General features: G+C 34.0%; 1 protein-coding gene across 3 annotated transcripts; it reads right to left on the reverse strand.

Annotated features, from left to right (window-relative positions):
- Positions 1-937: 937 nt before the first annotated feature.
- Positions 938-2,435, reverse strand: LOC149546769 (uncharacterized). Of its 3 annotated transcripts, none has more exons than XM_089791349.1 (3): positions 2,162-2,435; positions 1,524-1,649; positions 938-1,381 (listed from the first exon to the last, which is right to left on the reverse strand). In XM_089791349.1, the coding sequence occupies exons 1-3, from the start codon at positions 2,258-2,260 to the stop codon at positions 1,022-1,024; spliced, it is 585 nt and encodes a 194-aa protein (XP_089647475.1). In that variant the 5' UTR covers positions 2,261-2,435; the 3' UTR covers positions 938-1,021. The 3 variants fall into 3 exon arrangements, with proteins under 3 accessions (XP_089647475.1, XP_089647476.1, XP_089647477.1); XM_089791350.1 differs by having other exon boundaries at positions 1,819-2,178; XM_089791351.1 differs by lacking the exon at positions 2,162-2,435 and adding an exon at positions 1,874-2,107.
- Between the last annotated feature and the right edge of the window lie 9,585 nt (positions 2,436-12,020).

A 12,020-nucleotide genomic window follows, 5' to 3' on the forward strand; every position in this document is an offset into this window, starting at 1 on the left:
CCTTTCAAAAGTGAGACCTTCCCTACTTGGCTTGTTGCAGTTTCGACAAGTATCATCTCGGCCCTATTTTTCTTTGGTTTACTTTGCTTGGATCTAGCAAATTCGAGTGCCAGCGTTGTTTGTGAATATAATTTTGTGTTAGACAAATTGCATATATCTTTATGTTTGGTATACATATTTGTGTTTGGCGATTACTATGCGCACAATTAATTAATTTAGCGACTACTCTGCACAAAATTAATTGATTTATATTTGTTTGTGAATTCTTTGCCATTGACAGTTCAATCTCCCCATCCATCCGCCTACTAAATGTACGCCTTGTAAACTTCACCCTGCCCATCATACACGTCATTCACTACCCTTCACCATTCTGAGCACCGTAGAAGGCAACCATACAACATCCCTAGATACACCATATGACATCCTAGCTCCAACCATAAGCTTATCAATTCCTCTATATATCGTCTTGACCTCCTATTTCCCTCTTCTGTATGGACTCCTAATAACCAATTTTGGCAAGTGCAGGTGAGGAGGGTGGAGTTTTTGTAGGTCAGAACATTACAAAGAATGAGACTTGTAGTTATGCTCTAAATCATATTTCATCAGTACAGGGATGTGACATCCTACAAATTGTTACTTTTTAGATTTAAGATATACATTTCATTCAAATATGAGTAGTCATCATCAACACTAACAAGTTATAATATGGTATAATATTGCTAAAATATTAACTATTAAACCAACAAGGTATTTAATAATATTGCTAAAATATTAACTATTAAACCAACAAGGTATTTAAATCCCTCAACTAGTGAATCCTCTCTCTTAATAGCCAAGATATTGACCTGGCCGAAAATAAGATTTTGTCTAGTGATTAGATTATTGATCTAGGCAAATCTAAGAGCTATATGGGCGTGTTTCAGCCTTGGGACATATAGTTGAAATACTTATAAAAGAGGTGAAAATGGCTTAAGTATAATAGAAGAGAAAAAAAAATCTATCAGTAGGATGAATTCAGTATCTAACTCATGCAGATGATAAACAACACATACTTTGATAGTTTCTTAGATCGAATGACAGAGCAACACATCATTGCCCCAGTAATTATCAGGAAAACACCATCAGACATCTTTTCTCTAATCTCTTTATGTAAATGGGCTTTGATTTCCTGGAGCTGCTTAATACATTTTGCCAAGTCATTCATCCCTCGCAGAAGATCTACACATTCTCTATCGTTTGATGACATTTTATCGAGCCTTTCAAGAACAATCGCCACTGCTAATAGCCCCACTGCACTCCAGTGGATATTACTCACTCCTCTGAGAACATCCACAGCCACAGTTCTTGCGTCCGTAGCCCATGTGCTCAAGGATAAAGATTTCTGGAGAGAAGAAAACACAACACATATCGCATTAAAATGAGCACTACTTGAATAAACATACCCGCATTAAAGATTACAAACCCCTCGAATTTTAAACACATCTCAGCTGCACTAAAATCCCTTTTCTTCTAATGGACGCTACCTGATTTGAAAATAACTTAGAGCCATCCTCGATGCGGACTTGTAATAGTTCAAGAAATCCAGATGTAGCAGGCTGTACAAAATTGAAGAATCGCATGCCATCATCACCCATGTCATGGTAGCAGCTCTATCATGCAAAATAGAAAATTCTGGTAATCAGAATCCATTGGGGTGTGACTTTTAATTATTTTCTAAAGATCTCAGCTGAACCAAATAAAAGAATTTCATGGAAAATTTAAAAACAAAGATTCTGGTCAGAACATTAATTTTAGCCAGGACCCTTATAGAACTTTTACCTCCACGCCTCGTTTTGTTCATTCGTATTGTATATTGTTAATTATTAAGTTCTACCTCAGGTGGGCGATTTGAAAGAATAGCCTTCAATATTGGGTGCCAAACGTCTTCCGTTCCTCTCAAATTGTATCGTGTTAAGAGACAATACTTAAAAAATCGGAACCTTTTCTAACCACTACAATAAATGTTTACCGATAATACGGTGCCACTTCAATATCCACCAATGTGCAACTTTGCAATTTCCACAGAGCTAAGCTCGGGCTAATGATTTTGCTGGTGTGGGAATTTAAAAATTAGAGATTAAAATATTGGATAGTTATAAAGGGATACGATAGTGTTGCTCACCTTATCAGTCACTGTGGCAGATAAAGCAGCATCTATATGTTGTATAAGAAGTTCCAAGTCCACTTCTACTCTGTTTTGAATACGCATATCAGAATCCATTGAATCAAGTATATTGTTCGGATGTCAAGTTTAAGACTCGTGAATCCAATAACCCAATCTAACCAGATTGGTTCGAGATTGGTCTGTGCTATTTTAGGCTTATAGGTTAAAAAGTTTCTTGAGGCACACGATTCAGACTGAGCTTAAATGAATTGAACTATGAAACTTAAAAGATATAATAGATTCAAATTTCATTATAACTTAGAAGCATATGCTCTAACTTCAAACCAAAATGTTCTGTAAATAAGAAGAAAGTCTTCTTGTTTTTCATCGGGAAATTTTGATTTAGGTTTTTGGCATTCAAAAGTCAATTATTGTGATATTTAGACTAGGAGCAGTTGGTGTGCTCATGTGCAGTCGGTGTGCAGTCGGTGTGCTCATGTGCAATTGGTGTGCAGTTGGTGTGCTCATGAGCAGTTGGTGTGCTCATGTAGACTTCTTATCGGTCTAAATATCACAATAATTGACTTTTGAATGCCAAAAACCTAAATCAAAATTTCCCAGTGAAAAACAAGAAGACTTTCTTCTTATTTACAAAACATTTTGGTTTGAAGTTACAGCATATGCTTCTAAGTTATAATGAAATTTGAATCTATTATATCTTTTAAGTTTCATAGTTCAATTCATTTAACCTCAGTCTGAATCGTGTGCCTCAAGAAACTTTTTAACCTAAACCCTTCAAGTGGCTAAGCCTAAAATAGCACAGACCAATCTCGTTAGATTAGCATGGTCAATTCGTGGAAGGATGGTAGAGTCAAGGTGAATGGGATTGCTTTTCTAATAACGGAGGAGGTGATCTCAGCTGTGATTGAGATTCCAATGGTGGGCATTAAGTTCTTTAGGGATAAAAAGCTTTCGGCCAGTGCTGTGAAGGACTTTGCCAAAAATCCTAAGGAGTTGAATGCCCTGAAAAAAAGTGATACATTTTATGATCCGAAGTCTATAATGAAGATTTGGAGGTATGTTTTGCGCGTTGTCATTGAGTACATTACTCTTGACCCTAGGTTTGATCGTGTTCGCACCCACCATTTTGTTCTTCTGAACCATTTTCGTCATGATAGCAAAGTTTCTTTCCCTTTCTATTTGTTGAATTCTATGAGCAAGGTGGTGTCAAGCTTCAAAAAGAAACCCTTTGCTAACCCTGCTCTACATGAGGGGTTGTTACTGCTCATCTATGAGCTACTGCTCATCTATGAGCACTTCAAAGGTCAGACGATTAGTAACATCTCGTTGCAGGCTGGGAATGAGGAAATCGATAGCTCTAGCTATTCCTCTGACTCGGATGATATTCAGAGCATTAGTTCTGAGGAAGGAGGGCTTACCTTCGTGGGTTAAAAAGCTTCGCCAAATGTTAAGAAGTCTCCCTCCCCCATCATCCCTAGAAGAATTAGCCCTAGAGATCATGGTCAGAAGAAGACTGAGAAGGAGGAACATGACACCTGTGATGAAGAGGAGGCGATGGAGTCTAAAGATGAGGAAAAGGAAAGGCAGGAGAAAAAAATGGATTCCCAGGGTGGGAAGAAACGCGAGAGGGTGGGCACAGAGGATGAGAGGTTGCAGCAGGACCTAGACTCTTCCCTGATCCCTCTCTCCCCTGTCCATCCCCAGGCCCATCCGGAGGAGCAGACTCAAGATAGTTTTGGTGCTGAGTGTGGGGAGGTGTTGGCCAAAGATAGGAGAAAAGCATGGAGAAATTTTAATGTGAGGACCTCGAAAATGGGTATTTTTAGGGAAGTGATTAACCCCCAGATCCTGGTGGACAATCAGGAGGAACCACATCTTGAAGAGCTCATTAACCTTGCAATAGTGGCTATCTCTGATAATGCCAGGGAATCTGGGATGAACCTCTTGAACAAAGCCCGCAACAGCGTAGTTGATAATTTCAGGTCAATCAAGTGGCTTTTTCACAAGCTAGTAGAGGTTAAGGAGAAGGTGGTTCAAATGGAAGGAGCCAAGAATCTTAAGGGCCTAGAGAAAGGGACAGATTATGATGATAGGCATAGCCTGGCGAAAAGGAGGATCCACAATCTAGAAAATTATAATCACAATCTGTCGAGCCAGACGATCTCACTGCTCAACTCGATCAATAACAATATTTTATCTTTAACTGAGTGGCTTAAAGATAGAGGCGTGCAGGGGGGATGTGGAAGGAAAAGACAAAGGTAAAGCCAGATCCGATGAAGATAATACCACTGGTATCAACTTTTCTACTCTGGACTAGGAAGATCTTAGGACTCACCAACAGGAGGCCGAGGAGAACAAGATGGCACAAGAGGCTACACAGGTCATGCAGGAGCTAGAAAGAAAGATCGAGGAGTAGTTCCTGTTATTTTCCTTTTTCGTTGGCTTTTCGTTTTGGCTTTTGACTATTTCGTTTTGTCTTTTTGGTTTGGCCTTTGTTTATTTGGTTGGGCCTTGTGCTATTTCAGCCTTTAGACTTGTTTCTTTTGTGGCTAGGCTTTTAACGCTTATTTTCAACCTTATTTGTATTAACTCTCGGGTTTCAGGATCCCTGTAAAACCTATTTATCTAATAAAAAACATATGAATAAGTATGTTGAGAAGACTGTATATGTAAAACTATCATACTCTATACATTATACAAGGAGTAATTGGATTTGTATTGTTTGTATTAAGGATAATTGTATCAAAAGAATAGGATAGTTTGGCGTTGATGTAAAATGTAAGATGTGTTTCAATACTTATGAATTTGTGTTTCCCTTGTCCAACATAACTTCAAATATAGAAATAATCAATAGTATAATAAAAATAAAAAATTAAGTTTTATTTTAAATAACATTTAATGAAAAAACTATATTCATATGATCTAATGTTTGATCATTTTCGTTAAAGTAAAGATAAATAACATTTTATTTCATATATATATATATATATATATATATATATATATATATCTCAAAGACAAATAATTCTAAAAGCTATTTATATCCTCATAGCATTATCACAACTCATATTGCATCTAGGCTGACATGTGTGAAGTACACATCCTAGTACTAATCCACCTATAAAGCTCTTAATTATTGAGTTCTCTCTATAGTTAAACTCATTTTGGATGGCATCTATGTCTATGCCTCAAATAATCAATATTTAAACATAAACATAATACATATTATAGATATGTTAAATGCATTTTAAGAAAATTAGATAGATAGATAAGAATTGATATTTAGTATTTTTCTATTATTAATTTTATTTCGTCAAGAAAAAATAATATAGAAAATAAAGTAAATAAAAAAATAGTTTTAAAATAAAATAGAGATATAGACATTTGAAATTTTTAAGATTGACAAATTTAAAATATTTAATATTTATTATAATATTTTAAGACTTTCAATAATTAAGATCAAAATTACAAATAGAAGATGTGATGTCATTAGGGAGGGGAGAAAATTAGAAGAAATGTTGTTTTGTTTGCATGAAGAAAAAGATATTGGCGTTAAAAAGAAAATAAATTCAAATATTTAAAAAAACTAGAAAAGATCATGTTGATATTTCCAATGGCCCAAATAAATGTCAGCAGCAATGGTGAAGTCACACCACTGCCATTTGACCCCATAGCAACAACATATCTTGCTAAATCTTGTCTATAGCTTTAAACAATCTTCTGCTTTTCCTTTGGCCCGTTGGTGAAAACCTTAAATCCATAGTACAAAAAGGTTACTGTCTTAATCTTAGATGTTGTCAATAATCTGAATGTCCTTTTTGGTTTGGTGGGCAAATTAATATAGTTTAAGGTTGTTTATACTATATTCTAAATGTGTTTATTTCGATCCATTCATCATATTAAATTTATGAATGTATTTTTTTTTTGGTATTCAAATATGTTTTAATTTTTGAATTTCTAAATGTCAAAGTCATCTAGGATACCATCATTAATGGAATCAGAAAATTCTTCGTTACTTTTGTGATGTGTATGCTCTGTTGTTGTTTGTCGTCGTCGTTATGCTTTCATTTCAGCTAAATAGGGTAGCAATTTGTAATAAGTTGAATTATTCGTTGTTCATTGGGTGTGCAAGCCATATGAACCTTTTGTCTCTAAAAAATGAAAAATGAAATTGTTTGTTGTTCGTGGTGTCTACAGGTTATGCAAAGCTTTTTTTCGTTTAAAGAATTGATCATTTTGTGAAGGCCATGGAGTTGGGATGCTATCATGCTACCATTCAGCCTTCTCCTCAGTTCATGTCATACCCCATTGCAGTAGACACCGCAATGGAAGGATTGCCAGATAGATTAGTATTTACTAGATGATTGTCAGGGCATTGCAGCTCATAACAATTGTGGTCAATGATTTCGATCAATTCATTGCTTCAAGAATTTCATATGTCCGTGTGTGTTGAGCGCTCGAGTGGCGAGCTCCTGTGATAGGACATCTACTAAGACTAATAAATTCTGACATTATAACATTTATTGCATCCTTATCTGAATATTTTCCAATTTGAAAAAAAAATTAATGCCCAGAAAAAATGGCCATTAACCAATAAGAAAAATTTAAAATATTTTTATTCCAATAAATAAAATTAAAAATATTCAGTCTACAACTTTAGGAAATAACTTTAGGAAATGATGATTTTTTACTGAAAAAAGAAATGGGAGGGGAGTAAATAAAAACATTAGTTCCCTGCCTTATAAAGCAAGGACTAACAAGGGGTCATCCGATGTTACTACTTTTTTAATATTCAATTCCCTATGCCAAACATAACCAATTACAAGGGACGGAATGGTCACAGTTTCTGCCATATGTTATAAAGCTAATGAACTAAGGGTTTGTTTCGTTGCATGCATAGAAATTGAAAATTAGAATAGAAAAATGGAATGGGAATAGAAATGGGGAATGGGAATGGAATGGGCAATTTCAATCGTGTTTAGTTCACTTGAAATTTGATTGGGAATATGTTAATCCATTGCTTGGTTGTACAAAAATGGAATAGGAATAAGGTTAAATTTTGTATTTTTTAAAATATTTCTTTTAATTTTTTTAAAAATTTATTTATTTTTGGTTAATTTATTTTCATTTTTATTTTCATTGACATAGACATATACTCATTGCAAGGGTAAAATTTGAATATGTCTTCCTATTCCCAATTCTCATTGAGCCTACTCTTCCTATTCCACTCCTATTCCAGCTGTAGACACCTAAAAATCCTTTAGAAAATAAAGTATTTTTATTTTCTGAAAAAGTCCCTGATGACATCATCATTAATTAATTATTTTATTTATTTATTTATTTTTATGCCATTAAATCCCTTTAGCTTAATTGAAAATATTTAATTAAAGAATCCCTCCCAAAAATGTTTAAATCTTATTTAAACATTATTTCTTTATTTATTAATTATTTAATTAATAAATTAACCAAAAATCCCAAAAAAAAAAATTTATTTAATTTTTGCCCAAAACTTGGCCAATTTTCTTAAGACCACTAACCTCTTCCAAAATCTTCTAATCCTTCTTTAATTTTGATTAAAGGCTAATCCCATCATTTCCTACCCCTAATCCCAACTCAAAATATTTAATTAAGATTAAATATTAATCCTCACGTTTATTAAAAAAGTTTTAATAAATATCTCCTCAACCCAAACCCTTGAAATAAATAAAACTTTATTTATTTCCTAAAAATCTAATTTATCCTCATCCTAAGAAGTTCTAGACTCTTCTAGAAAGTCTTCATCCTAGGAAGTTCTAGACTATTCTAGAAAGTCTTTATCCTCATCCAAAGTCTAGACTCTTCTAGACGATGTCTTTAAACCTAATCCTAATCCCCTACTAACCTTGTCACATTCCCTAAACATGGGCTAAGACTTACTAACCCAAGCCAAAGTTAACAAATATCTCCTCCTTCACCCACCCTCATTAAATTCCATCCACTTGTCTATCCCTAAGCTAATCCTAAACCATCCTAATCCATCCTCTAATCATTTGCACAATCCTAAGCAAGCTTAAAACCTTCCTAATCAAGCCCAAGTCGAAATTCCTCTCATCTCCTTCAAAATATCTCAACCATAAAACTTTATGAAGTCCACTAGGCCATAAATGACTCTTCCAAGCCCTTTCATTGCTCTTACAAGCCATTATGAGGGTCTTTATGAAAATTTTATCCCTTGAGCCTCCTTTGTTGACTCATCCTTCCCCTTTCCTCCATCCTCTCACCCTGTGACATGTGTCACTCCTTGATTGGCTGTAAGGAAGCACAATCCATGTGCTCTCCTCTCATGCAATCTGAGCCCTCCATGAGCTTTTCCCCATCCTTGCATCTTAGCCCTCAATCCCTCAAGCCTCTTGCCTATAAATTGGATCCTTTCCCTTTGCAAAAGAACACAATCCATGAAGTAAAGTCGTAATGCCATTTTAAGAAGCCATTTTACATCAAAACCATACACTCACACCCAAATTCCAACTCCATTTGAAGCTCTTTTTGAAGCATAAGCTTGAGCATACATCCTATCTATTTAGACAAAGCCACTCAACAAGATAGCTTCTCATTGAGAGAGCCCATTAATGGCTCATATTCTCAATTGAGAGCTCATCTTAGTCTATCTTGAAGTTTATGAATTTTGTTTAGTTTGTAGAAGCTTTATTTAAATTTGGTTTCTATTAGCATACTAACATTGCTCATATACACCAGCAACCAAACGGGCCCTAAGAGTTAAAGCTAATGAACTAGCTAATGAGGAATAGTAATGAAAACAACTTCATGAATAAATAGTCATCATGGAAAATAGTAGAAGTTAATTGTTGTTACAAGAACAATCCAATTCAGAAATTTCGCGAAAGCTTTTTGAAAAATTAAGTAATTAATTCTGTAGATGTAATAATAAAAGTGTATGAAATAGAGAACAATATTTAGTAGACGTAATAATAAAAGTGCATGCAACATATATTGACTAGCTGTAGAAAACATTGAAGGCTGTCAAATTTTGAAGTGGGAAGAAGTATGTATATAGAAGGTTGTCAAATTTGTGTGCAATAGAATCTGACAGTAGGATAAATACATCAGCATTGTAGCAATTCTATGACTACCCATGACTTGATTGAGTTTATCGTGGAAAAAATCAAAATGAGGTTCATATTTCTTTGCATTTTCATAATGCAAAATCTACATTGCTTTTCCATTTTTTGAAGTGGGAACTGCATTCACAAAAGCAAGCATAGATTAGAATTAAAAAACTGTGCAATCTGTGTTTCAAAAAATAAGTAGAAATGCATGTGAATAGCAACAAAGGCAATGACAATAATAAGAGCCATAGAATTTAAGAACAATATGAAATAACTGAAATTAAGTAATTCTTCTTGTTCATACCTTTAGGCAAACACATGAAGATATTGAATAGTGACATATATGAGTCATTACATGCAGGTTGTGTTGAAAATGCATATGCTTCGAAACAAAATAAGGTGATGCGAGAAAGTGATGTTCTTGTAGAAAAAGTAGCATATTTGTAAATATACAACAAGCCAACATTGAAATTCAGTCAGTGTATTGGGATATTAGATTTTTTGAATTAAAGTGATGTGGTTGAGGATTTATCTGATTACCATAGTAAACCTGAGATGCGAAGACAACTGAGTTATGTGCAAAAGATAGTATATATGCATTTGTACATAGTAGAAGATATACACAGTGTATTTACATTGAATGCCCAAATGTGGTGCCTATAAAATTGATACCGTGATTAATGCATTGTAAATGACATTTAATAGAGAAGATGTACTTGATTTTTATAATTATAAACAGATAAGGATGAAGAAGCAATACCTTTGTTGTTTCATGCCTAATTTATTGGTTCATATGCAAAATTGGTACTATGATTAATGCATTGTAAATGACATTTAATAGGGAAAATGTACATGATTTTTATAATTATAAACAGATAAGGATGAAGAAGCAGTACCTTTTTTGTTTCATGCCAATTTGATTGGTTCATAAGGACTGCACATGTGATGGTGTTGTATTGGCTGAATATGTTTGTGTCACTTGCTAAAAAGTCTCGGAGCATAAATATTACTACTGATTTGTCATCAATGTATTGTTGATAATTTATGTTTTTAAGAGCAGGAAGTAATTGTTGCACAATATTGTTTTCGAAAGAGCAATGAATTGGTTGTTGGCTATCATTTGTGATAATTGCTTTCAAGTACAACAAATATTTGTATGACACAGTTTCATCACATCAGTTGCAGTGACCTTTTTCTCCGTCCAGTGCTCCATAGCTTTCAACTTTGTAGTTGAATTTTGGGCAAGAAGCATGGAATGGACTTGAATATGGATTTTCCACAGTTAAATTTTCCATGACCTATTCACAATGTGTTTGTATTAGTATGCTTTAAAACATGGAAGATGAAATGATGAATTAAAATGATAAAGGATATGAAATAACTTATCTGAACTGAAGTCTACAGCAGCCCCTAGAGTGCATTTACTATTCTTTTGTTATGTAGTTTGTAGATAAATGTTTCTGGAGTTGTTCGTAGAGCTGGTTTTTGATCATTTTTTTAAGCTATGCTTCTAAAGTCCAGTGATGGTATTTCATTTCTTTCAAGTTGTTTGTGTATCTGAATGTATTGGGGCATGAAACTGAAATGCATATATAGCTGAACACAAATAGCAGAGTTAGTTTTTTAGTTTCAGAATTTGATGTAGTGAAATTGTAAAATGTAATAGAAAGAGGGAAATAAAGAATTATTTTCATAGATTTATCAATGAGTTTGGTTGTATCATTTTACCAATGCTTTACTCATGTCATTGTTTCCATCTTTGATTTCAAGCACATTGAGTACCTTTTTTGTATGTTGCTAGAACAATAGCACTAACTGTTCTAGTGGAGTAGTCGACATGCTTGTGAGTAACTGCTTTATAGTTGTACTAGAAATGAATTTGTATTCATGCAATATAACTGGTATTGTTTCAACCATGCTGGAATCTTTCAGAATTAGTATGCATTCATTCTCCCCGATCAAAATTTGTTTTTGGTTCTATGTCGAAGTCTGCTATTCTTAATGCCATGCCTGGGATTATTTAACTTTCATATTTGCTGAGAAGGTTGTTGCCACTAACATTTAATGTTATAGTAAGCTCTCCTTTGGAATATGTAAGATTAGCACGTAGAACTTCGCTTGTTATGGTTGCTTTGTCCAAGAAAGCTTTGTAAACTACCAAGACATCACCTTTGAAACTTTGGCCTGCTTTTTTTGCATTCAAATCTTCTATCAATATACATGTTTCGTTGTCTTCTTTTGTCTTGTAATAGTTAAAGGTCAATATTTTTTATTCTGAAATATTTGCAAGGATCAAAAGATTGAAAAGTTTAGATTTGAAATACCTTTTAGTGAGTTCCTAGTGATCTTGTGGTAGTTCACTTGGTACTCGCTTTGGTGCAGTCATTGTTGTTGTAAACATAACCCAAATTAGAGTCAAACTACATATAGTTGAATGAATGTTGGAAGATGGTCTATCCAGTATGCTTCAGTCTTGTAAATGGAGCATGCACTTGCTGGTGAATTTGTCCATACATGGTCAATGAGTGGTTTTTTAATGTTGTGTGTTTGACTTAACATGAATTAAATATTGTATTTTTTCATATGTTTCATGAGTGTTGTTGTGGTTATGTTTTGTGCAGACATGTCTATGTTGAAATCTCCAACAATGTAAAGCTTGTTCTTTGATGTGTAGCTTGTAGCTATTTCATCAATAAGCATTTTGATTTCGGCAATTGTTGTATGTGGTTGTACATAAACATTACAACATT

This window comes from Cupressus sempervirens, chromosome 7, assembly GCF_028749045.1.
Source record: "Cupressus sempervirens isolate cs-2001-9-10 chromosome 7, ASM2874904v1, whole genome shotgun sequence".
In the NCBI taxonomy this organism is placed as follows: domain Eukaryota; kingdom Viridiplantae; phylum Streptophyta; class Pinopsida; order Cupressales; family Cupressaceae; genus Cupressus; species Cupressus sempervirens.

Coding starts and splice junctions, on each gene's coding strand:
- LOC149546769 (XM_089791349.1), bottom strand. CDS start 2,260: ATGGATTCTGATATGCGTATTCAAAACAGAGTAGAAGTGGACTTGGAA. Junction 1,650..2,161: donor CTGCCACAGTGACTGATAAG/GTGAGCAACACT, acceptor TTTGCATGATAG/AGCTGCTACCATGACATGGG. Junction 1,382..1,523: donor CTAAGTTATTTTCAAATCAG/GTAGCGTCCATT, acceptor TCTTCTCTCCAG/AAATCTTTATCCTTGAGCAC.